At 34.1% G+C, this 26,677-nt stretch overlaps 1 protein-coding gene across 1 annotated transcript; it reads left to right on the forward strand.

Moving 5' to 3' along the window:
- The first annotated feature begins 530 nt into the window (after positions 1-530).
- On the forward strand, positions 531-20,345 carry LOC110601472 (pleiotropic drug resistance protein 3). Its single transcript, XM_021738620.2, has 24 exons — positions 531-910; positions 990-1,113; positions 1,193-1,275; positions 1,366-1,450; positions 1,533-1,692; positions 2,527-2,603; positions 10,611-10,664; positions 10,771-10,861; positions 11,199-11,500; positions 11,594-11,872; positions 11,990-12,303; positions 12,722-12,882; positions 12,963-13,066; positions 14,680-14,833; positions 14,927-15,064; positions 15,774-15,847; positions 15,955-16,287; positions 16,392-16,682; positions 17,197-17,280; positions 17,403-17,536; positions 17,975-18,202; positions 18,822-18,993; positions 19,272-19,526; positions 19,958-20,345. Exons 1-24 carry the CDS (start codon positions 531-533, stop codon positions 20,222-20,224), a joined length of 4,344 nt encoding a protein of 1,447 aa, XP_021594312.1. The 3' UTR covers positions 20,225-20,345.
- Positions 20,346-26,677: the final 6,332 nt, after the last annotated feature.

Consider the following 26,677-nt stretch of genomic DNA (forward strand, 5'->3'; position numbering starts at 1 on the left):
ATGAATAAAAGAACCATCAATTTGGACGGACTGATTATATTATAATTTAAGTATTTAATTTTAAAAATATAGAAATCGATTTGTTAATTATGTTAAAACTCAAGAATTGAAGTGTAAGTTATCCTATTTTTTTATTTTAAATATAATGTCTCAGTTTTATATAGAATAGTATATGTGGCTTATTCCCCTGCTATTGCTTAGTTTTTTTATGTAATGAAGATTCAACCTGTAGCACAAGGTGCTGACATACTGAGAGAGAAAGTCAACAATTGAATTCTGGTGTAACTGAATTATCCTTGCCTCCTTAAATTTAATATCCTCTTATTCTTTTGAGATGAACCAGATTTACAATAAACAATTTACATGTAAGGAGAATGTGTTCATCTGAGATTGATTTTAATTATGCCCACAAGCGGCCATTTGCTTGCTGCAACGTGTACGTGACGCATTTCCTTGCCTCATCAACTCCCACCTCACTTTGAATATAAAGCACCCAAATATAGATGAGCCTGCAATTTGCAGAGCAAGCAATGGCAGCTCAGCTAGTAGGCCCTGACGAGATAGAGTTTGCTGAGTTAGGAAGAAGCTTAAGATCATCATTCAGAAGTCACGTGTCAAGTTTCCGCAGTATTTCATCTGCGCTTTCAGACCGTCAATCCGAAGGAGGCGGAGAAATTGAGTTGCAATGGGCTGCAGTGGAGAGATTACCCACCTTTACACGGATTACCACTGCTTTATTTGAGGAAACAGGTGGCACATGTGAAAATGGAGATGCCAATAAAGGGAAAAGAATCGTCAATGTTGCCAAACTGGGAGCTCAGGAGAGGCATATGTTCATTGAGAAACTCATCAAACACATTGAGCATGATAATCTGCGATTGTTGCAGAAACTTAGAAAAAGGATCGACAAGTAAACTTTCTGTTTATCCTTTTGAAGTTTAGTCAATAATTAATACTCGAATGTTATATTTACTCGTCTTATTTTCCAGAGTTGGTGTACGGTTGCCCACTGTGGAAGTGAGATACAGAAATCTTTCTGTTGAAGCAGATTGTAAAGTCGTTCGTGGCAGCCCTCTCCCCACCCTTTGGAACACCGCTAAGAGTATCCTTTCTGTAAGTAACAAGAATATATAATTCTTTCATTCGCAACACTGCTTCCTTCTGCAATCTTTGAGCTGTTTGCTTGTGACAGGAGTTTGTCAAACTTCCATGGTCCGAAAAAGACGCCAAGATAAGCATCCTTAAAGATGTGAGCGGCATTATTAAGCAGAGAAGGTAAACTTAGATTTGATCCGAACAAGTTTAGCGAATTGAATCACTTGCTAAGATTGTAATTAATAAGAAGGTGAATTTTCTTTGTTGCAGAATGACTTTATTGCTTGGCCCCCCAGGCTGTGGTAAAACGACATTTTTGTTGGCGCTCTCTGGGAAATTGAGCCATTCGCTTAAGGTTTTCTTTATTATAGATACTAATAAAGTTTAAAAAGCCCTTATTCGAACAAAATAAAATTAAGTGCTATTCACTCAAACAGGTTACAGGGGAAATATCTTACAATGGTTACAAATTGGAAGAGTTTGTTCCTCGGAAAACCTCAGCTTATATAAGCCAGTTTGATCTTCACATTCCAGAGATTACTGTCAGGGAAACAATTGATTTTTCTGCTCAATTTCAGGGCATAGGAAGCCGAGCTGGTAAGCACTCCTTGGTGTAGACTAGTTGTCGTTTCGTCCTACAAATGGATAAACATTTTTAGTAATTATCCGTCCACTTTCCTTAATTTTAACCAGAAGCCCGTGCGAGCCATTGTTTTAGTATAGTTTTGTGCTTGATTGATGATGATCAAAATGACTTCTGCATGGTAGCATTATATACAGCCAATAAGGGAAAGTGGACAAAGGGTCATATTATGAAATATGTGGTTTTTCCTTTTTTTTTTTTTTTTTTGATAGAAAGATAGGTTACATTTGAAGGAGACATCCGACAAATATTTTTTAATAAGAAAATTAGTAGCTTGCAATATTTCCTAACATATGCAAAATACATATAGAGATAAATGATCAGCCAGACAATGAGAATCTGTAAGTATACTCTTACTCGGTGTTTGGTATGAATGCTTTCACTCATTTGGCATCAATGATTTCACTAGAAAGAATTCAAATGAATTCTTGAAAAATTATTTATGATTTCATATCCATATATGATAGAAAATTTTTTAAATTAAAAAATTTTAAATTTTTTTATTTTAAACAAAAATTTTGTATAAAAAGAATTCAATTAAATTAAATTCTTATAAAATGTTGGATTCCAAATGGAGGGTTAATGACTAATGGATAGGAGTTCAACTATCCTTTTCTTTTTTTCAATCTTCTAGAAAGTATAACTAAGGCATAATAGTATAAGAGCCTGTCATTATGAATTACTTTCTTTTTTGATACTCACTTTGCGCGGATCTGTAGAATTTTCAACATGAAATACCGAGCATCCTTTTTCTTGATGAACGGTTAATTTGTTGTTCTTGCATAAAGACATCATGACAGAAGTCAGTAGAAGGGAGAAACAGGCAGGGATTGTTCCAGATCCTGATGTGGATGCTTATATGAAGGTAACTATTAAGCATGTCTTAGATTTATATTTAATTTCCCTTCATAGTTGAAAAGATGATATAATTGAATACAACTTTTGTTCATTCACCACACTAAAGACCTCTTTTTTGGGCTTCTATATTCTATTTGAAAATTGTAAAAATACAAGAAAATTAAAGAGATTTTATGTGTAAATTAATGTCCGAATAAGAGTGTATATATATATATATATATATATATATATAACTTATAAGTACTTTTATATGGAAATAATCTACATTTATTGTCCTATAATTACTCTTATGAATGATATCATTAATTCCTAAGATTAAGCTTCTACATATGTTAAGACAATCAACTACTAATTCTATTCTAACACTCCTCTCAAGTTAGAGCATAGAAATATTTCACTTGAGATCTATTCAATGCTTTCATAAGCAAGTCACTTAGTTGTTCTATTGTCTTCATATATCTTATAGAAATTACATTTTCTTCAATCTTTTCGCTTAAAGTAAATGTCAATTTCAATATGTTTTGTCTACTCATGGTATGTGGAGAGCAGCTTGATTATCACACTAAAGTTTTACCAGTGATAAGAAATCTAAATCAACTTCTACTAACAATTCATTTATCCACAAGATTTCATAAGTGGAGTGTGTTGTAGCTCTATATTTAGGCTCTACACTTGATCTGGATACAACACTTTGCTTCTTATTCTTTCTCGACTCTAGGTTTTCTCTAACAAAAACACAATAGTTTATAGTTGACATTCTATCATTTTTGGATTTAACCCAATCAGTGTAACAGCCCGGAAACCGGTACCCTGCCGTAACGGCTCCAAACTGTTCGGCGCTAGGATCCAGATCGGCTTAAGGTCGCCGGGACCCGTAGCAAGCCTCTATTTAAAACCATAAAATACTTAAAAACATTTTAGAAAACCTTTCCTTTACCCTTGCTCTACCCCCCAAAGAGGATCCGACACCCGAGATTCCACCGGACGGTAGGAATTCCGATGTCTGAACGAGCGGGGTCTTACATTCTTCCCCCCTTACAGAACATTCGTCCCCGAATGTTCAAAACACAAACACACAAACAAACAAAACCTCAAACTTGCGCTTGAACGCCACAAGCTTCTGCTGCGCTACTCTGATCCTTCTCTTCTTCTTCCTTCACTGATCTTACTTTTCTCTTCTGCCTTCTTTTCTACTCTTACTCTTCTCTGCTATACTCTTACTCTCTGCAGGTACCATCCCGTAAGGAAAGAGAAATGGTTCTGGTACCAAGTACCACCTCTAAACCAAACTCTACCTCCCTGACCGATGGTAAACCTGACACTAGCCTGGAACCTCTGAACACTCTTACTATCTACACACCCTACGAGCCTAACAGCTGACATCAAACTTCTAGGCATCCTACTCGATTCTCTCTGAAGCCTACCTCAGACCCATCCTGAACTCCGATCCCGACTATCTTGCGCTGCAGACGCAGATAACACCAGCACCACCAGTAGAAAACCAATCCATCCCCCGAATGACATCCAGACACTCAAGTCTAGGACCTCATGATCGAGTGGAAGGCATCTACCTATACGATACTGGACTGAATCTCAGTTACAGATGGATCCTACCCGGTCTACTAACCCAAAGAGAACACTCTACACCCAGAAGCTATCAACTCAACCTCTCAAAGGGCTCCTAGAGCAACAACAGAAAGAAACACACCAGAGCACAAACACACACATCAGAACATGCAAAAGTGAGCGTACCTGGCATCACTGTGTCCGATGTGTCTGTTCCTCTCCTACTCTGATGACAAGCCTGAGCCACAGCACCTGAAGCTCGCTGCTGGGACCACACCCTCCTGGGCGCAGTAGGACACTCACGTGCTATGTGCCCTTCCTGTCCGCACCTGAAGCATGCCGTTGTCCCAACTCGACAAGACCCTCTGTGCAACCTTCCGCACCTCAAACATCTTGTAGGACCTCGGCCAGAACTCGAACCATCCTCAGCATCTAGCCTAAACCTCTTCCACAACCTACCCTTCCTAGTCCTGCCCCATTGCTTAGGGGCTCTGGCTCTTCCCCACTTTCTACCTCTCTTGGTAGCTGTACTCAGCATGGAGGGATCAACTTCTCCTGAACTTGAACTCTTAGAATCCTGAGATTCTCTCATGCAGTCCTCATCCATATTCACTTGCAAACCTACATCCCTCCTCTGCACCATAACTTCTCTGCTGACTTCCACAGACCTTTCAGGGTCTCTTGCTCTGTCATCTCCACCTGACCTCGCAAGGGGAAAAGGCTCACTTTCCCACTCAGATGGATCTGACTCCATAGAGCTCCTAGCACCTTGCATCTCAGCTTGTCTGAAACACAACAGGCACACAAGCACACATAAGCATCACATCACATCATGTGGTCCATGACAAACACATGAACTCACAACACATAGCATAGCATCATATCATATGGTCCATGTGATAAACACATGACCCCTCAAGCAACATATATCATGGATGAACCTGTCACCTATAGCCTACAACATAGCAGAACATGCCATGACCAACTGGGCCAAGGGCCACTCTTGGTCGCTCAGCTCATCTCATATCAGTACATATCATGCCATCTCGCAGCTAAGGGACTAACAACATCCATAATACAACATAAATGCACATGCATCACACATGGCATTACACAGCATCAAGCAAGACAGGACTCCTCGTCCTATCCTAGTGGACATGATTTTACTCTTAATCTCTCTTAATGTGCTTGCCCTCCTAACATCTAGCACAACCTCTTTCCGATGTCTGAGCACCTTCGCATCAAAACACCGTACTCTCGAGGAACCTATGCTCTGATACCAACTGTAACAGCCCGGAAACCGGTACCCTGCCGTAACGGCTCCAAACTGTTCGGCGCTAGGATCCAGATCGGCTTAAGGCCGCCGGGACCCGTAGCAAGCCTCTATTTAAAACCATAAAATACTTAAAAACATTTTAGAAAACCTTTCCTTTACCCTTGCTCTACCCCCCAAAGAGGATCCGACACCCGAGATTCCACCGGACGGTAGGAATTCCGATGTCTGAACGAGCGGGGTCTTACAATCAGCATCTAAAAACCACTTAATGCGAGTGTGCTCATGATCACTACATAATTGTAACGGTCAGCTGTCTGCTTCTGCTGCGGAAGCCGTCCCACATCGGAAGATTATAGAAAATTAAATTTGTATATAATAGCTAGCATAAAACTACTAAATAATTTGGGTTAACCATTTTGAGCCAAGTGAAAAATGGGTCCAAAAGTTATTTAGGTCAGTTTGGACCGGACTGTTTCAATTGATATCAGAGCCACCCTGGGTCAAACAAATTGTGCGGAACTAATGGCCTGCGAGAAAAGGGCTACCCGTGTGAGACGAGGTGAAGCCGCCCGAGATACTAGCGAACCACAATACCCAAAGGTCCGATCCTGATTTAGCAATTGTTTCGATTCAGTTGCGACGAGGACGTCGCAAATTTAGAGGGACCGAATGTAACGGTCAGCTACCTGCTTCCGCTGCGGAAACCGTCCCACATCGGGAGATTATAGAAAATCGAAATTGTATATAATAGTTAGCACGAAACTACTAAATAACTTGGGTTAACCATTTTGGACCAAGTGAAAAGTGGGTCCAAAAGTTATTTAGGTCAGTTTGGGTCGGACTGTTTCAATAATATACCAAGTTCAGGAGTTTTCTTATACCAAGTCCAGGAGTTTTCTTTAAGTAGCATAAGATTTGTTCTAGAGCTGTCCAATATTTGACAATATTTGATTTCATAAAATATCTGACCAAATATTATTATAAGATAGTTTAGTTTTTCAACTAACTTTCTGTGTCTATCTTGGTCTTCAAATGGATTGTCATAATCTTTTATAAGATGCACATTAGGAATCATTGGTATATTGCATAGTTTTGATTCCAACTTCTTAGTTTCTGCAAGCAAGTCAAGAATATATTTTCTTTGAGATAGAAAAATGTCCTTCTTACTTCTCAAAACTTCTACTCTCAAAAAATATTTCAATTGGCTCAAGTCTTTAGTATGAAAATTAGCATGCAAGAAAAATTTGAGAGAAGAAATTCTTGCATAATCATTTCTTGTAATAACAAGGAGAATCCTATCAGCTGTTGACTGTCTATAAAGGATTGAGTGATCACATTTGCTCTTCTTCAGCCCAAAATCTTGAACTACTTCATTAAACTTGTCAAACAAAGCATAGGGGTGTTGTTTTAAACCATATAGAGATTTCTTCAAATGACAGACTTTCTCATTCTTCTTCTGAGCAACAAAATCAAGTAGTTGCTCCATATATACTTCTTCTTAGAAATTACTATGAAGAAAAACATTCCTGATATCTTGCTAATGTAAAGGCAAATGTTGAGAAGGTACAATAGATGTGAATAAATTAACAAAAGTCAATGTGGCCATAGGGAGAAAGTGCCTGAATAGTTTATTCTATAGGTCTATCATATCCTTTAGCTACAAGTTTGGTCTTGAGTCAGGCTACAGAATCATTTGGTTGACCTTCATTGCAAAAACTCATTTGCATCCCGTAACTTTCTTACATGGAGGTAAAGTGATTAAATCTTATGTATGATTATTATTTAAAGCTCTTATCTCCTTAAGCATGCTAACTAAATTGAGACAAAACCTCTTTGCCTATTTTAGGTATGTAAATAGAATCTAGATATGTAATTAAAGAGCTAGATGAAGAAGATAAATGATCATAAAAAATAAAATTGGTATTTACTTTTGTGAAGACTAATTAAAATTATTGGGTAGTGGATTTGATGATGAAAAAGAAGTTGTCATACGACATCTATCATCAGACATATCTTGTCTTCTGAAATAAATTTGAGCTACTGATGGTTTGATTGGAGCAGAGGCTTAAACACTAGGAGAACCAACATTATCAAACTGAATATGTGAAGGAGCACTAAAGGAAATCCCACTATCTGATTTGAGCTTATAGATGAGCTACTCATCTTCCCTCCTCTAACTTGTAGGAATAGCTACATAAAAGAACGATATTTTTTCTAAAATTACCACATCAGCCAAGACTTGGTATTTGTAACGTTCACCTGCTTGTGGGAAAGCGTCCCACATCGGCAGAATACGGTAAATCGAAATTATATATAATAGTTAGTACGAAACTGCTAAATAACTTGGGTTAACCATTTTGAGCCAAGTGAAAAGTGGGTCCAAAAGTTATTTAGGTTAATTTAGGCCGGACTGTTTCAATTGGTATCAGAGCCACCCTAGGTCAGAAAAATTGTGCAGAGCTAGTGGGACTGCGAGGAAAGGGCTACCCGTATGAGACGAGATGGAGCCACCCGAGCTGCTAGAAAACCACAATATCCGAGGGTTTGGTCCTAACTTAGCAATTATATTTGATTCAATTACGACGAAGACGTCATAAATTTAGCGGGGGAGAGTGTAATGTTCACCTGTCTGCTTGTGGGAAAGCATCACACATCGGCGGAATACGGTAAATCGAAATTGTGTATAATACCTAGCATGAAACTACTAAATAACTTGAATTAACCATTTTGAGACAAGTAAAAAGTGGGTCCAAAAGTTATTTGGGTCAGTTTCGGCCGGAATGTTATAGTATTTATTAAGTTTTGGGGAATAACACTGATGCCCCTTAAAGGCGAGAATATTCCAAAAAGACATACTTCAACGCTTTGAATCCAATTTGGTAATTTAAATTCGTACATCACAAACATAACAAGTACTGCCAATGTGAGATTCACCTGCTTTCCATCCCACATCGACGGAATACAAAAATTTCGAATTGTATATAATAACTAGCACGAAACTACTAAATAACTTGGGTTAACCATTTTGGGTCAAGTGAAAAGTGGATCTAAAAGTTAATTGGGTTAGTTTGGGCCAGACTGTTTCAATTGATATCAGAGGCACCCTGGGTCAGAAAAATTGTACAGAGCTAGTGGACCTGTGAGGAAAGGGCTACCCGTGTGAGACAAGGTAGAGCCGTCCGAGGTACTAGCAAACCACAATTCTCAAGAGTCTGGTTCTGGTTTAGCAATTATATCCGATTCAGTTGTGACGAGGACGTCACAAATTTAGCAGGGGAGAGTGTGAGATTCACCTGCTTCCCATCCCACATCGACGGAATACGGGTTAACCATTTTGAATCAAGTGGAAAGTGGATCTAAAAGTTATTTGGGTCAGTTTGAGTCAAGCTGTTTCAGCCAAACACCCAAAGCTCTAATAGAAATAATGGTTTGTTATAAGAGAACATTATAGGGAATATCACTATTAAGAACCGTAAATAACATGTGATTAATAAGAAAGCATATTTTGGAAATACCATCAGCATGTAACTACTTAGGGACTTTCATATGAAACAATAAGGTATAGGAAGTTTCAAGAAGATGCTTATTCTTCCTCTCAGATATTCTATTTTGAGAGCGTGTATCAACATATGAAGATTGATGAAAGATACTTTATTGAGTTATATATGTCTTGTCATTAAACTGATTCTTAATTTCAGTACAAAAAGCAAAAGAGTGAGAAAGTACCTCAAAATGATCCTTTATAAAATAGATCCAAGTCATTTGAGAAAATTTATTCACAAAAGTAACAAAATACCTTAATTTAGTTGTAAACCCAAATAGGAAAAAGTCCCGAAATGTTTCAATGAACCAATTCAAAAGTATATTTGGCTTGATTATTGATTGATTATTGATTATAAGAAGTTGGCTACAATAGTGTTTGCAAAATGACAAGACTCACACTCTAGTAAAGGTACATCATAAAATTAAGGACATAACTTTTTCAAAATTAATAAAAAAAAATAATGTCCTAATTGACAATGTGCTTTAAATAGGAAGATTACACTAGAATAAGCAACTAACTTAGGCACTCATGCGTGCAAAATATATAGACTATCAGATACATGTCGTTTACCAATAATTTTTTTCATCATAAGATCACGAAAAAAATAATGATCAGTAGAAAAGGAGGCGCAACAATTTAGGTCGTTGGTAAACTTATTCACAAAAATTAAATTAAAGCAAGATTGAGTTTTCTATAGCTTTTTATAATATCTCTTTATATGGTCAGATTCCTTACAACAATATTAGATAAGATCACTCAAATCATTAGACTTTGCATCATTTTCACTTTTCTGCAGCTTTTTATATTATCATTTGCATCATTACAATAATATTAGATAAGATCACTCAAAACTCATAACCATATCTCTTTATATGATCAGATTTTTGCATCATTTTCACCTCAATTACTATGCTCCCATCCTACTTTAGCAACCGTGAGCTTACTATTGATGGTCATTTCTACATTTTCAACTAGTTAAAAAACTTCAACTAGTAAATAAAAGATAAAAAAATTCTATAATCAAATCAAACCCAACACCGAAAGATAAAAATAAAGAGTTGTAATAGCAATCAAAAATTACATTTGAAGAATAAAATTCCTAAGCACGCACCATCAAAAATGAGGTGTCAAAAATCAAAATAATATACACGCTAGAATCGCAAGCCTGAAATGACATAGAAAAACAATTTGCAAACAAAATCCATAAAAGGTTGATCTCTAATATGGTAGTAAACAATATCGATGAACCATACACTTGAAACAATGTTTGTGAATAGTACAAATGGACAATATGCATAAATAGTACTCGAGCCCTAAATTAGAAGTTCTGATAGATTAAAGAGATTTTCTATGCGTATTAATCTTTGAATAAGGGCAGGTATATACAATTTACAAGTTCTTTTGTATGGAATTAATCTACAATTATTCTATAATTACTCCTGTAATTAATAGTATCATTAATCCTAATATTAAGCTTCGGTAAGACCATCAACTAACCGCTGTATTTTGACAAAGAGAACTTCTGTCTAATAGTTTTCCGTGCCCAGCGCATTGATTCCCTTGCAATTATCTAGATTTTCTCTATTTCATTGATGTAACTATAATTGACATATTTTTTCTTACGGCAGGCGGTATCAATTGAAGGACTGAAAAGTAATCTCCAGACAGACTACATTTTAAAGGTAGTGTACTACGTTTATTTTACAGGCTGACACTTTCCGTATGTTCTTTGCTTTTCATCGAAACATGATTTTTCTGAAGATATGTTCTTTGCAATTCCTCTTTCAGATTCTGGGACTTGATATTTGTGCTGACACAATGGTTGGAGATGGCATGAGAAGAGGCATCTCTGGTGGTCAGAAGAAAAGGATGACTGCAGGTAGTTCATTATTTCTCTAGTTTGGCGTGTTGAGTTCGGTTTCAATTGAGAGATTTTTTTTTTTTTTTTGAAATCATATGAGAAAAGAAAAAAAATTAAAAATCATACAAATCAAAAAATTATTTTCAGATTCATGGCGTTAAACAAATTTGCCTGACATTAGTTTACATTTTTTTTTTTTCTTTCTTGCATTGATTTGAAAAAAAAAAAAAAAAAAAAACTTCAATTGAGACATCCTTTTCTTGAAGCCATGCTGGATATAAATCTTTATTATGATATTTGGTTAAGCTCAAGTGCCAATTGTATCGATGGATTATTTCCTGGCAACTTTTTGCAGGAGAGATGATTGTGGGACCTACCAAAGCACTATTCATGGATGAAATATCAAATGGCTTAGACAGTTCCACCACTTTCCAGATTGTATCTTGTCTTCAGCATTTAGCCCATATTACTGATGCTACTGCATTGATTTCACTTCTTCAGCCAGCACCAGAGACCTTCGATCTTTTTGACGATGTAATTCTGATGGCGGAAGGCAAGATTGTGTATCATGGCCCACGTTCTAGCATCTGCAAATTCTTCGAGGACTGTGGATTCAGGTGTCCTGAAAGAAAAGGTGTTGCTGACTTCCTTCAAGAGGTAGCCTCTTAAGTTTCACGTCTTTATTACTAATAACTAAGAAAGAAACTGCAACTAAGAAAGAAACTGTCTTACCTTTTCGTTATGCTCCAGGTTATCTCCAGAAAGGATCAAGCGCAATATTGGTGTCGCACAGAACCTTACAGTTATGTTTCTGTTGACCAGTTTGTTATCAAATTCAAAGAATGCCAGCTTGGACAAAAGCTAAACCAGGTGCTCTCAAAGCCATTCGACAAGTCCGAAAGCCACAAGAGTTCTTTATCCTTTAACAAATACTCGTTACCTAAATGGGAACTGTTAAAAGCTTGCACCAGGAGGGAATTTCTGCTGATGAAGAGAAATTCTTTTATATATGTGTTTAAAACTACGCAGGTAGCTTCCCTTATAACTGCAAAGCTTTTATGCTTAAAACTCATAGACAATCAGTTTATACATGGACCTTTCCTATCTAAAATTGTCTCTTGACTCTCTTTCTCTCTCTCTTTGCAGCTAGTGATCATTGCTGCAATAACAATGACTGTTTTGCTACGCACTAGATTGGCTGTTGACATGCTCCATGCTAATGATTACATGGGAGCTATATTCTATTCACTACTTCTATTACTTGTCGATGGATTTCCAGAGCTGCAGATGACTGTTTCAAGACTTGCAGTTTTCTATAAACAGAAAGAATTGTGCTTTTACCCTGCTTGGGCTTATGTAATTCCAGCTACAATCCTGAAAGTTCCGCTTTCATTCTTGGAAGCTGTTGTTTGGACATCTCTTACTTACTATGTTATTGGTTTCAGCCCTGAGGCTGGCAGGTGAGTCCAGAACATAAAACGTGCAGCGACTTGCTTGTAATTGCGGTGTCCATGAAGGGGAATTGTAACCAGCATATGCGAATCATACATATGTCTTATTATATAAAACAACTAATGCTGATACATCTAAGCCACAGAATTATTAATGAGAATTATTGATATCAGTTCTGCACCTTATCAAAGATGAGGCAAACACTACAACTTGGAAGGTGGATATATGCTCATGCACTTAGATTTTGGAGTATGAGAAATTGTTCATAAAATAAACAAGATGGCGGTTGCTGCCTTCTTTAGGTCATGCAAAGAACTAATATCCATTTGATCTTGATATTCTCCAGCTTCAGCAAGGGTCACTCATCATTTTAGAAACTTTGGATATCTAATAATCTTCTTATGCCCAGTCTGTTGTGTTTCTCAGGTTCTTCCGCCAACTTCTTCTACTTTTTGTGATACATCTGACATCAATATCCATGTTTCGCCTTATTGCCTCAATCTGCCAAACCATGGTTGTTTCAACAGCAGTTGGAAGTCTCTTCATAGTGGTATCTTTACTTTTTGGTGGTTTCATAATCCCAAAACGTAAGTTTCTTATAGCTTCTCTTTTCAATAGAATTTTCAAGGAAATATTTTGCTTAATTTTTCACTTTTTGGAATTGCAGCCTATATGCCGGCTTGGTTGGACTGGGGATTTTGGCTTTCCCCACTGACGTATGGGGAGATAGGATTGTGCGTGAACGAATTTCTTGCTCCTCGGTGGCAAAAGGTAACATTTGCTTAACCAAAGAACAAGGTACTACAGCATGCATGGGTGATTTGCGACTGCTCCAGGAGGGCACCTTAGGACAACAACAAACTATAAGATTAGGCACTCTTTTTGATTTAGGATATAACCAAGTTCTGGAAGGAAAAATGATGTGCCCCACATCAAATATTTGTTTGTCCAAAGATTAGTTCCATTAAAAGAGACCAAAAGGTTCAATACGAACACCCAGCCATACAAAAAGATCTCATAAGCTTTCAGATACATGCTAGAGAGGCCCAACGGAACTCAAACCCAACCCCAATAACCTAAAAGCCTGAAACCCTAATAAGAGAGGGAAGCAGAAAAGTAATTGCCAGCTCAACCTATTAGCGCCGGTGGAGAAAGGTAATTGCCAGATCAACCTACTAGGAATTTTCTTGAACCTTATTTCTTCATGGACCGTGACACCACTGGACTCTCAAAAATCTTAATTGAAAGGTCTTATTGTGGTGGACTTCTCCAAAATACTAGAGGGCAATTTGGCTCTAGCTCCAGCCAAGTTATAAGCTGCTCTTTTTCTTTTTACTTTACCGATGTGGGGTTCTCCCACTTTTCTCCATCTCTTTTCTCCTCTCCAACAGATCTCAATATGAAGCTTGACAGGCGAAGATGGATAGAACCAGGAGATAAGATAACCAAAATCCATAGACAAGAAACCCATTCTTCACTCCTTGACACATATAGGCGCATCTTGATATGGAAAACAACTTAAACTCACCTGCATACAAAAAAAGAAACACAAAAACACAAATGAAAAAACAGGTCCATGGATAAAATCTCCGAGAAGTGTCAAAATGTAGATAAATAAAATAAAACCATTATTTACACACAAAACCTCACCAAGATAAGAGGGAAGGATAGTCATCTCTTGTTCAAAAGGGGTAAAGAACGGCCACACGAAAGTGGCAGAAGAAAAGCGAACGGGCCACAATGAAAAAAAAAAAAAAAAAAGAAAAGATGAGAGAGTTTCTCTCTCTTCAAACCAGAAGGGAGAGAACCGAAAATAAAATTTGAGGTTTGCTCCACATCAATTAGAAAGTGTGGTCTTAAATGTTATATATTGTTATAAATGTCGATTTGCAACCCTTTCCTTACAAGTTAGTTTCTGAGTTATATTTATGTTCACTTATAACATTTGGTATCAGAGCCTTGCCTTGTCTATTTTGAAGTTCAGAAGACAATTTTATGTTTTCTTACCTGTTAGCTGGAATTGAAAAAAGAGGTTTTGAAACCCTAACCTTTCTTAAAAAAACTTCATCCCAAACATGACCATTATTTTACAAACCCTTACTTCAACTCCTAAAACTTCCTCTGAAATATAGTGTTAGGTTCTCCATCAGATCATGAAATATTTAATATAATGCTCAAGTGAGCAGCAATATTAATGATGGATTAAGCTCTTTCTGTCTCTCTGTTGCACTTCCTTTCCTTTTACTCATTATTTCTGAGATCTGCATGCAGATTGGAGGTGAGGATTATTTTCCTTGTTCTTATCAGTTATCAGTATTCCCTTACAAAGTTGAGTAGACATTTTGATGCTGAAAATTTCATTTCCCGTTTACTTGTATTCGCAGATTGCCTCTGCTAACACCACCATAGGGCAACAGATACTAGAAATCCGCGGACTAAACTATCAGGATTACTTTTACTGGATATCTATTGGGGTCCTGATAGGATTCACAGTTCTTTTCAACTTTGGTTTTATTTTGGCATTGACCTTCTTGAAACGTAAGATCATCTTCCACCGCTTCGTAGCACTGTAAAAGATATATATATATATGACGTGTCCATCCTAACTGAACAAACTTGATACTCATGCAGCTCCTGGAAGATCTCGTGCCATTATTTCTCATGAAAAGTACCATCAACTTCAAGAAAAAATAGATGATAGTAATCATGTCGACAAAGACAGGAGACTTGATGATGGTAACCCTACACCTAATACAGCTGCAAAAGAAGGTAACACAATTTTCAGATTCTGATAGCTAATTTTTGTTAGAGGACATTATAAGGTTACGGGGACATTGGCGCGGTCCAGTACTCCAGTTTATGAGAAATGGACGAAAAGGGTTCTGATTCAAATTTACTTATGGTTTACATTGATGTCAAGTTTAACCAAATTTTAAAGGTATTTTTTCAAGTGAAAAATCGATTTTAATTCAGCGCCAAACCGTTAAAATCTATTTGTCTGCACTTTTTAAAGAATGCTGAAGCTGCTGTTACTGTTCACAACAGAATGATACAAGTGCTTATTGTTTAGTTAGGATGTTTTTGTTATGCTCGTAAATCTTTTGTTTTTAGTCTAGTTATGAAGTAGTAATTAATGAAGAAGTGGTGAAACTTGTTTTGAGCTGAAATTTGGAAGACAAACTTCCCTAAATTATGGAGGTTTGATGAACAAACTTTAGTCTAAAAGTTACGTATAAATATCCAATAGTTATCAATGAAATCAGATCCTTTTCTCTTCAAATTTTTAGCTTCCTTGAGTTCATTCTTTTCTGTAGAAAGCTTTCTGTTCTAACAGAACTTAACCAGTTCTAATATGCTATTGGCCGGTCAAATTCCTGTCCAAACCCAGACCAGGCCGCGTTTAGGTTAACTTTCCGGTCTATTTGTAGCATTTATTATTATATGCCTTCTCAAGTAGTGCTATTAATCTTTGTTGCAGGAAGGATGGTTTTACCTTTTGAGCCCCTTACTATAACATTTCAGCATTTGCAATACTACGTTGACGCTCCTTTGGTAATCATGAGAAATTTAATCCCTTTAAAAAAAAAAAAGAAAAAGAAAATTTCTGGTGATTATGAAGTATAGGAGTAAACAGTTGAAAGTCATGCTTTTTTTCTTAGGAAATGAGAAAACGAGGTTTTGCACAGAAGAAGCTTCAGCTGCTTTCTGACATTACTGGTGCATTTAGACCTGGTATTCTGACAGCATTGATGGGTGTTAGTGGTGCTGGAAAGACAACTCTTATGGATGTTCTTTGTGGAAGGAAAACTGGTGGTACTATCGACGGAGAGATTAGCATTGATGGCTATCCAAAGGTTCAGGATGCATTTGCTAGAATATCAGGTTACTGTGAACAAACCGACATACATTCTCCACAAATTACTGTAGAAGAATCCTTGGCATACTCTGCTTGGTTGCGACTCCCTTCTGAGATCGATCGAAAAACTAAATCTGTGAGATGTCTTTCCTAGAGCTGATGTAGTAATTATCTCCTGTGAATAATCATTAAGATTTAAGACCGAATTGCACTGAAGTTTGTTTGTAACTTTTCTCCCAGGAGTTTGTTAATGAAGTCCTTGAGATTATTGAGCTTGATGGAATTAAAGATTCTCTGGTAGGATTGCCAGGAATGAGCGGTTTATCGACTGAGCAGCGTAAACGACTGACTATAGCTGTGGAGCTTGTTGCTAATCCCTCTATCATATTCATGGATGAGCCCACGACAGGTTTAGATGCCAGAGCAGCTGCCATTGTTATGAGAGCAGTGAAAAATGTGGTTGAAACAGGAAGAACGGTTGTCTGCACAATCCACCAGCCAAGTATTGACATCTTCGAGGCATTTGACGAGGTAAGACTACGTGCATAACTTTATTCCTCTGGCCATTTGCAAGTGGGCAACACACTAACCCACCGTTGGTTATAAAGGGAGAAGATATTAAATATATATATATATATATATATATATATATATATAGAAGACGGATGGTGTATAAAATTTACTAAAATATAACTAAAAAATCTCAATAAAATCTTATTTTTAGCAGCTTAAGATATTATCTGTCAAATCAAATTAAAATGAGTCAACTCCTCATCGTTTGCAGCATTAAAAAATGCATATTGTAATATCCATAAACCTGATGCAAAATCATATGGTTAGGACAGAATTGGCACGTGCCTATTGACATGGATATTAACTGCAAGCACTGAATTAATGCACCTTTCTGCAAAAGCTGAGTTATTCTATTTACGGAAATAATTGGTTCTCTACATTTTGTTCTGTATGCATAGGTTAAACTAAGTAAGACGGAGCATGCCATATATAAATATGTATAATTTCATTTGAATGCATCTGATTCTCGTAGTTAATTTTACTGAAAACTGGAGGACGCACCATCTATTCTGGACCGCTGGGGCAGCACTCAAGCAGCGTCATTGAATATTTTGAGGTCAGTTGTCCCACAGTTGTTACTTCTGGACAATATTTTCTCTGGCCCGATGCATATTTGTGCTTGCTGACAATACTTCAATATTTCAATCTTGATTCCATTTCTTTAATTTTCTTGCATAGAGTATTCCTGGGATTCCTAAGATTAAGGACAATTATAATCCAGCAACATGGATGTTAGAGGTTACTTCTAAATCTGTGGAGGCTGAACTTGGAGTAGATTTTGGAAGAATTTATGAACAGTCCTCCTTGTACAAGTAAGTGCAAACTGCTACTATTTTTTTTATATGGAGGAATTTCATTGAAATGCCGGAAAAGTTTAGTATAGCACACACCACTAAAGACTACCCAGAGCGAAAACAACTTAGGTGTTTGCATGCTAAACGGAAAACCTGCACATCTCAATGTAAAAAAACAAAACCAACCACAATTAAAAAACAAACTAGCAGTACAAAATAAACCAAAGACATGAAAAAAGTTGAAAGTAAAGGACCTGAAAGAAGAGTACTATGCTCCGTGTTCATCCAATGTCGCATGTATATTGAATGTGATTTTCAATGTTGGTTGTTTTTTTTTATGCTTGCCTAGACTTAGTACTTAAAATTGGCTGAAGACGTATGAGAAAGTCTACGTGTCTGCTTTGAGTTCCTTAAAAGCTCACAAGTGATGGAAACCTTCTTGCTCTTTGACTGCAGGGAGAATCAAGAACTAGTTAAGCAATTGAGTTTACCAACTCCTGGTTCAAAGGAATTGAATTTTCCTACCCGTTTTCCACAAAACGGTTGGGAGCAATTCAAAGCTTGTTTGTGGAAACATCACTTGTCATATTGGAGAAGTCCTTCATATAATCTGACTCGCATTGTTTATATGATGACCGCATCTATCCTATTTGGCGCAGTGTTCTGGCAGCATGGAAAGAAAATGTTAGTTTTCTTTTTTTCTTTTTTCTTTTTTGACGTTAGAAAGAAAATGTTAGTAGATAAGTCCTCTTATCTATTTGTGTCATAGATCACGAAACTGACGCCTCTAATCTTGTCTTTTTTTGTAGAGAAAAAAATTTCGTAAAAAAGAGAGAAAAAATATATATTAGCTTTAATACAACTAAATGGTTTTTTCCAGGTTAGTTTAAAATAGGGTGAAATTATTTTACTTATACAGAGTTTTTATATTTTTATATTTTTACTTTATAAATTTATGTAAATTGATATTAGTGTTTTCATAAAGTAATCACTTTGCAAGGAAAAAAATAAACGAAAAATAATAATTTTTAGAAATATGTTAAAATAATAAAATTATATCTCCTATAAAGTGATTGTTTTACAAAAGATAAATACCACCCCCCAAATAAAAGGGTTGAGATAAAGCATCTTTGTATTTTTTGAAATAAAGCAATCTTATTTTGTCCAAAACAAAATAACAATAGACCTAACCAAATAATTAAATCTTATTTTGTCAAAATAAGTATTACCAACGAAAACTTATTATTGGTATTGCTGTTTCTTCTTCTTCACACAATTATTATTATTATTATTATTATTGCAGAAACAACCAGCAAGACCTGTTCATTATGCTTGGTTCAATGTACACTGCAGTAATTTTCTTTGGCATAAACAATTGCTCAACAGTCTTACCATATGTTGCTACAGAACGGAGTATTCTATACAGGGAAAGATTTGCGGGAATGTATTCTCCTTGGGCTTATTCTTTTGCACAGGTTCAGATAGTTCCCAAAGATTAGCTTAATTTCATTCTGGAAAAGTTTGTCAAGGAATTTGATGAGGTTATAAAGTCATCACCCAAAAAAAAAATAATAAAAACAATTAAATTTGCATGATTAAGTCGTCCTTTAGTGAAGTTTATACAACAGCCACAGATAGCTAAGTTTGCTCACTGGAAGCAGACCTAGAAAGTTGCATTTCCAAAATTTTTTAAGGTTCTGTTCCCATTTATACTTCTTTATTAGTTTCAGTAACTTGATGTTTTGTTTTGTAGGTGCTAGTGGAGGTACCATATTTATTCATTATTGCAATTATTTATGTTGTCGTCGTATATCCTATGGTTGGTTATTCCATGTCTGCCTACAAGATATTCTGGGCATTCTATGCCATGTTCTGTACATTGCTATGTTTCAATTACCTGGGAATGCTGCTAGTATCATTGACACCAAATATTCAAGTTGCTTCTATTCTAGCATCATCTGCATACACAATGCTGATTTTGTTCTCCGGGTTCGTTGTGCCTAAACCAGTAAGCTTTCTGTTCATCAAGCTATAGTACCAAGGGAATTCCCTCTGCTTCAAGTACATAAAAACTTCATCCTTGTAAGCAGAGGAGCGTACTTTAGGATATGTGCATTACACTTTGGATATGGATTACATGATCAGTACTGTAAATGGTTATCTGGGTAATCAAATTTCAACATTCGAATGAATGGGATAAATACCGAAAACTTGAGACCAGTCACAGGACAATTGAGATCGAAGGTTTTATCTCAAAAACTTGGGTTCAAGTCTGATAAGTGGAATACTAGCATATTCTAATGAATTAAGCAGGATACAATTGAATAAGAATTAAATTAATTATCCAAGCTATCGAATTGGTAACTAGTGCTATTTATGTTGCTCAACTATTTTAAGACTGATAACTGACTGAATAATGGTGCTTTTTCCGTCTTGCAGCGTATCCCCAAGTGGTGGCTTTGGCTGTATTATCTTTGTCCCACCTCTTGGATACTAAATGGTATGCTCACCTCACAATTTGGAGATATAAACAAAGAAATATTGGTGTTCGGTGAGAAAAAAACTGTAGCTGCTTTTTTAGAAGATTACTTTGGCTTTCACCACAGCTTTTTGGGAGTCATTGGTGCTGTTCTTATCATCTTCCCCTTTGTCTCTGCTTCACTTTTTGCATATTTTATAGGAAAGCTGAACTTCCAGAGAAGGTAAAACTTGTACCTATGTATCAACATTATCTGGATAATGCAGTTAGCTTATCCAGATTCTATAAAGACGTTTCCATGTAAAATAAATAAAATTAAAAATATTTGATTGATTAAATGCTCTTCGCCCCGAAAAAAAAAAAATTAAATGCTCCTCGACAAAGTAAGTAGAAGGAATTCCTAGGCTCGTCAAAGTCTGACTCACGCTTTACTGTTTTCGTCCCTGTCCGGTACGATTCTTAGTTCTTCAATTTTAATTCAGTTGGATACGATTTCATTCGTAAGTTTTTAAAAATAAATTTACGTAACTTTTTCAAAAAAAAAATTACATTTGAATTATCATTTAAATTTTAAATTTAATTATTAATATAAATTATATTATATATAATAATAACATTTAAACGTTTCCAATTTACATAAAATGTTTATAAATATAAAATAATCATGAAAGTAATAATATAAGTATATTATTTAATATATATTTTAATTATCTTTTTATTGTATAATATTTAATTATAAAATATTTATATAAAAATAATTAAATATATTATAAATATGGCAATAAACTCGTAACTAGAATGATAAAATGATTTAGTATTTTTATAACTAAAGTTATTAAGAAAATATGGATGAATAAAAGATAATAATAGTATATAAATTGCTCATAATTATAATATTTTAATATTTTTACCTATCAAATATTTTAACTTTAATCATAATCTAATAAGTATTTAAATTTTAAAAAACAATATTACTTTTAAATATAATTTTATCAAAACCGTAATTTTATTCATAGTTTTAATATTGCAATTAAAGGTAAATTATTTTTAAAGTTGAATTGTTTAAAATAATATTTTTTTAAAGTTTAGGTATTTAAAATTAAATAATATTTTTAAAATTTAAATATTTATTAGATCATGATTAAAATTAAAGTGCTTAATAAATAAAAATATTAAAATATAAATGTGCAAGCATATATTTTACTTAATATATAATATAATGTTTATAATAATGTATTATGATATTGATTTATATAGATATATATAATTGTATTTATAGTACTTAATATACCTAAACAGTGGCGGAATGAGTGAATTTGTAATTTAAAAAAATAAAAAAATATATATATAATGGCTGATATAAGACTATTTAGACTCCGTCAGGAGTTGTAATTAATATCGTTTGGTTAAGACGAAATAAGAGAAAAGATAAGCTAAAAGATGAAAAGTCTTATTGAAATTTCTTAAAAATTTGAAAATGAGTTCCTAATAGTCAAGGGATGCTATTTATAATAGAAATAAAATCTTAATATGCAAAAATAATCCTAATCCTAATAGGAGTCTAAAATCCTAATAGTTAAGGGAGGCTATTTACAATAGAAATAAAATCTTAATATGCAAAAATAATCATAATCCTAATAGGAGTCTAAAATCTTAATAGCCAAGGGAGGCTATTTACAATAGAAATAAAATCCTAATAGCAAAATTATGAAAATACTCAAAATATTCAAAAATAATAATTAAAATACAAAAGTTAGCTCCGGTCCAAATCTGTCATAAAATCTAAGGCTAGTTGCTCCGTGTCAATGGCTATAATAAATTATTATAAAAAAGTAATTGAACAATATAAAATAAAAATAATTTAAAATATAAAATAAATATACCACTAGAAATTAGGTGGAGGAATTAAATATATGAAAATTTTATAAAAAATGTACAAAATTGCAAGTTATGAAAGAAATTAGGTATGTGGAAAAATTTTTTAGATTATAACCGGAGTAGGATGAAAAAAAATTAATTTTTATTAAATATATATATATTTGCTTAAATCGGTGCAGCCACCCATTCTGGACTCCTGTCTCCGCTCATATACTTAAAAAATTATAGAAAAACATGTGTGTAAAATAGATTTTGAGTTAAATTTCAATTTGATTCTTAATTAAAAATCAAAATCGTAAAATAACTTCAATTCGATATAATTCCAATATTATCCTAAAAACACTCTCAATATCATGTTCAAAAACAGAAACTTCTAATTTTTATTTAGACCAAATTTTAATTTTTATTGATGAGGTGAAATTTTACACATTTAATCATATAGTTTGAAATTATATCTACCTATATGTTTATTAGTTTTATTAGATTTTTATATTTAATTTTAGAATTTTTAGTTATAATTTATTACTTGATATTTTCATTTTTATAGTGTTTTGACCGGTCAAAAAATAAAAGGAGACACTTTAAAAATAAATTCGAAACAATTTTGAGGAATTTTGAAAAAACAAATAAAAATATGAAACAACCTCGTATTTTTGTCTTTGCACCGTCTTTTGCTCTTTGTCTCGTATTTCTCTTTGGATAAAATAAATACGGACTCGTGCTTTTATAGTCTATCCCGTATTTTGCTCTTTTTCACACACTCCACCCTATATTTTTATCAAAAATCTAAATTTTCTATGTTTTCTACCAAGTACACGAATTAGGAGTATCAAGAGTATAAATACATCATAATTTAGAGACTAAAGTCTTTTTATCCACTTTTGAATACAAATGAAACAGTCTGACCCAAATTGGCCTAAATAATTTTTGGATCCACTTTCCACTTGGTCCAAAATGGTTAACCCAAGTTATTTAGTAATTTCGTGCTAACTATTATATACAATTCGGAATTGCCATAATCTGCCAATGTGGGATTAAATCCCAAGCAGGCAGTTGACCGTTACACTCGGTCCCGCTAAATTTGCGACGTCCTCATTGCAACTGAATCAAATACAATTACTAACCAGGACCGGACCCTCAGGTATTGTAAATTAAAACTAAAAATATGGAACAACCTAGTATTTTTGTCTTTGCACCGTCTTTTGCTCTTTGTCCTGTATTTCTCTTTGGATAAAATAAATACAGATTTGTATTTTCATGGTCTATCCCGTATTTCACTCTTTTCTATATACTCCACCCTATATTTTTACCAGAAGTCTAAATTTTCTACCAAGTACACGAATTAGGAGTATCAAGAGAGTATAAATACATCGTAATTGAAAGACTAAAGTCTTTTTATTCACTTTTGAATACATATGAAACGGTCCGGCCCAAACTGGCCCAAATAATTTTTGGACTCACTTTCCACTTGCCCAAAATGATTAATTCAAGTTATTTAGTAGTTTTGTGCTAGCTATTATATACAATTCGGAATTGCCGTAATCCGCCGATGTGGAAATAAATCTCAAGCAGGCAGCTGACTATTACACTCGGTCCCGCTACATTTGCGACGTTCTCATCGCAACTGAATCAAATACAATTACTAACCAGAATCGGACCCTCGGGTATTGTGGTTCGCTAGGATTAAATCCCAAGCAGGCAGCTAACCATCACTCGGTCCCGCTAAATTTGCGACATTCTCATCGCAACTGAATCAAATACAATTACTAATCAGAATCAGACTCTCAGGTATTGTGGTTCGCTAGTACCTAAATTTGCGACGTCCTTATCGCAACTGAATCAGATACAATTGCTAACCAGGACCGGACCCTCGAGTATTGTGGTTCGCTGACACTTCGGGCGGCTCCACCTCGTCTCATACGGGTAGCCCTTTCCTCGCAGACCCACTAGTTTTGCATAATTTTTCTGACTCAGAGTGGCTCTGATACCAATTGAAACAGTCCGGCCCAAACTGGCCCAAATAACTTTTGGACTCACTTTCCACTTGGCCCAAAATGGTTAACCCAAGTTATTTAGTAGTTTCGTGCTAGCTATTATATACAATTCGGAATTGCCGCAATCCGCCGATGTAGGATTAAATCCCAAGCAGGCAGCTGACCGTAACAACATATACACGGCATAAATCATGAAAAAAAAAAGGAGAAAATTTAAAAGATCTAAAAGGAAAATTCACCTACAATTTTTCTTTCTTCTCTTATTTTTTTTATTTATTGTTCATAATTATTTTACGATAATTTTAGATAATTTCTCAATAGAGTTTATCGTTGAATTCTTGAATATGAGTAATTAAATTTGTTTACTAAAAGACTTGATGCAGCTTAAATTATTGATTCTCTTTAATTTATTGGAGTTTTTATTTCTTCTCTTATTCTATTGATTTATTATTCACAATTGTTTTATGATGATTTTGGATAATTTTTCAATAAAGTTTATTGTTGAATTCTTGAATATGAGTAACTAAATTTGTTTACTAGAGAACTTAATGTAGTTTAAATTGTTGATTCTCTTTAATTTATTTGAGTTAATTTTCTTTATCAATTTACTATTCAATCCTTGATATGAATATGCTTGAACGATTTTATCATGAAATTAATATGAAAGGGAACGTTTTAGAACTAAATTAGAATTGAATATCATAGAAATATTAATTGAATTAGAAATGAAAATTTGACTCGTGGAGTATTAGACAAAATAATTTTCTTTACCAATCTACTATATATTCAATTCTTAATATGAATATGCTTGAATAATTTTATCCTGAAATTAATATGGAAGGGAACGTTTTAAGACAAAATTAGGAATTGAATATCATAGAAATATTAATTGAATTGATAATAAAGATTTAACTTGTGAAGTATTAAACAAAATAATATTCTTTAATTTATTTGAGTTAATTTTCTTTACCAAAATCTACTATTCAATTCTTAATATGAATATGTTTGAATGATTTTATTCTGAGATTAATATGGAAGGGAACGTTTTAGGACTGAATTAGAAATTGAATATCATAGAAATATTAATTAAATTGGAAATGAAAATTTGACTTGTGGAGTATTAGACAAAATAATTAGTGTTTGCAAAATTAATTAGAGAATTATGAGATTATTAAGAGATAGAGGATAAAGTTTAGTTAATTAATTTGGTTTTGCTCAAGAGAGTAGGGTCAATTACTTATTTGTACTAGATTTAGTAATTAAAATTAAATTGTTAATTAAATGAGTCAATTGAATTAGGTCCAAATGAAATTAAGATAATTTAGTACTTAATATATTAATTGTTTCACAAATTTTATTTTGTTGAGCGCTTAATTTCATTTTCTTATTTTATTTCAAATTTACAAACATTTATCACAATTGATAGTTTAAATAATAATTAAATTTACAAATATTTTAATATTTAATTTTTGATTCCCATAGATATAATACTTTCTCTCTCTTCATTATTTTTTTTTTTGAAATAGGGGTGGGGAGTCGAACCTTTGACCTCACAAGGTTATAAGGATGCACTTTCCACTAGGCTAAGTCTCGGAGTACTCTCTCTTCATTGTTTAAAACTATTCTATATACTTATAAGATTACCGGCCTATCATTTATTTAGATGAGTTTATATGGTCTTGTAATGTAAATATATGGAGTTTGGACTCTACCATCCTTTTTACACTATGGGTCCATTTTTGGGGACCCTTAAAAGTTGACCTGCATCTTTGACAACACATGAACATGTATGAGATGATCTGACAAATGATTATGAGTTTGCTATCAATCGGTTGTTTTTCTTTCTCTTTTTTGTGTTTATTTCTCCTTTATTTGCAGTTTGGAGGGCTATCCCGTATCTGAGCTGCGGAAGGTAGAAGGAACTATACATCCACACCAACGGAGAAAGGGTTGAACTACCGCAAGTAGAGACTAAAATCTCATAAGAACTCTCAAAGAACAGAGAAAGATATAGGAAAAAACTACATTCAACTTATCCGAGAGGAAAAGCTTCTCTCTCTAGCTAAAAAGACTTTAAAAGCTCCATAATATAAAATAAAGTGAAGGGATGTTTTAAAAATAAACTAAGATACCTTCCATTAATTTAAGGTATTAAACTTAATCAGTTGAAAAGGTGAGATATATCAAAAACATCCCTCAATTTTTTTTTTTATTTATAGAAGATCAAACAAGTAGTTTCACCTGCTCATTTGAGTACAAAATTTAAATAATATTTTATTTCTAATTTTTATAATAAATATCAATTTACTACTTTAAATATTAATAATTAAAATAAAAATTAAAAAAATATAAAACTCAAATGAATCTCAATTATCATTTGTATGTATGAAAATGAATATACTGGAGAATTTCATGCTTATTTTTCCTTGATCAAAACTCAATTTAAAACCAAAACAACGATGAATAGAGGAAAGATTGAATATGTAAAGGAGAATTAACAAATAAAGATACAAATCTATTCATATCAATATCTCCTGGAAAATATATAAATACATAACAATAATCAACAATCTGATAAATAAAAGCTCTATTAGGCAGCAACACTATTTAGTAATAGTGTTATGTTTAAATTAACTCAAAATATTAATTTTTATTATTTATTACTAATGGATATCAAAAATGTACCCTTCATCATGTTTAGTGATCGGCAACCACTAATTATTTTTGTTTAAAATTTATATCTCTTTATTTTTATAAATTTACATATTCATTTATTTTATTTATTTTCATTTTATATTTAATAGCTAA

Source organism: Manihot esculenta, chromosome 15 (assembly GCF_001659605.2).
Source record: "Manihot esculenta cultivar AM560-2 chromosome 15, M.esculenta_v8, whole genome shotgun sequence".
NCBI lineage: Eukaryota > Viridiplantae > Streptophyta > Magnoliopsida > Malpighiales > Euphorbiaceae > Manihot > Manihot esculenta.

Excerpts from the sequence above, each read along its gene's own strand:
- LOC110601472 (XM_021738620.2), top strand. The coding sequence starts at position 531 with ATGGCAGCTCAGCTAGTAGGCCCTGACGAGATAGAGTTTGCTGAGTTA. Across the intron at positions 14,834-14,926 it reads GGCATTGACCTTCTTGAAAC|CTCCTGGAAGATCTCGTGCC; the intron begins GTAAGATCATCT and ends ATACTCATGCAG. Across the intron at positions 19,527-19,957 it reads GGTTCGTTGTGCCTAAACCA|CGTATCCCCAAGTGGTGGCT; the intron begins GTAAGCTTTCTG and ends TCCGTCTTGCAG.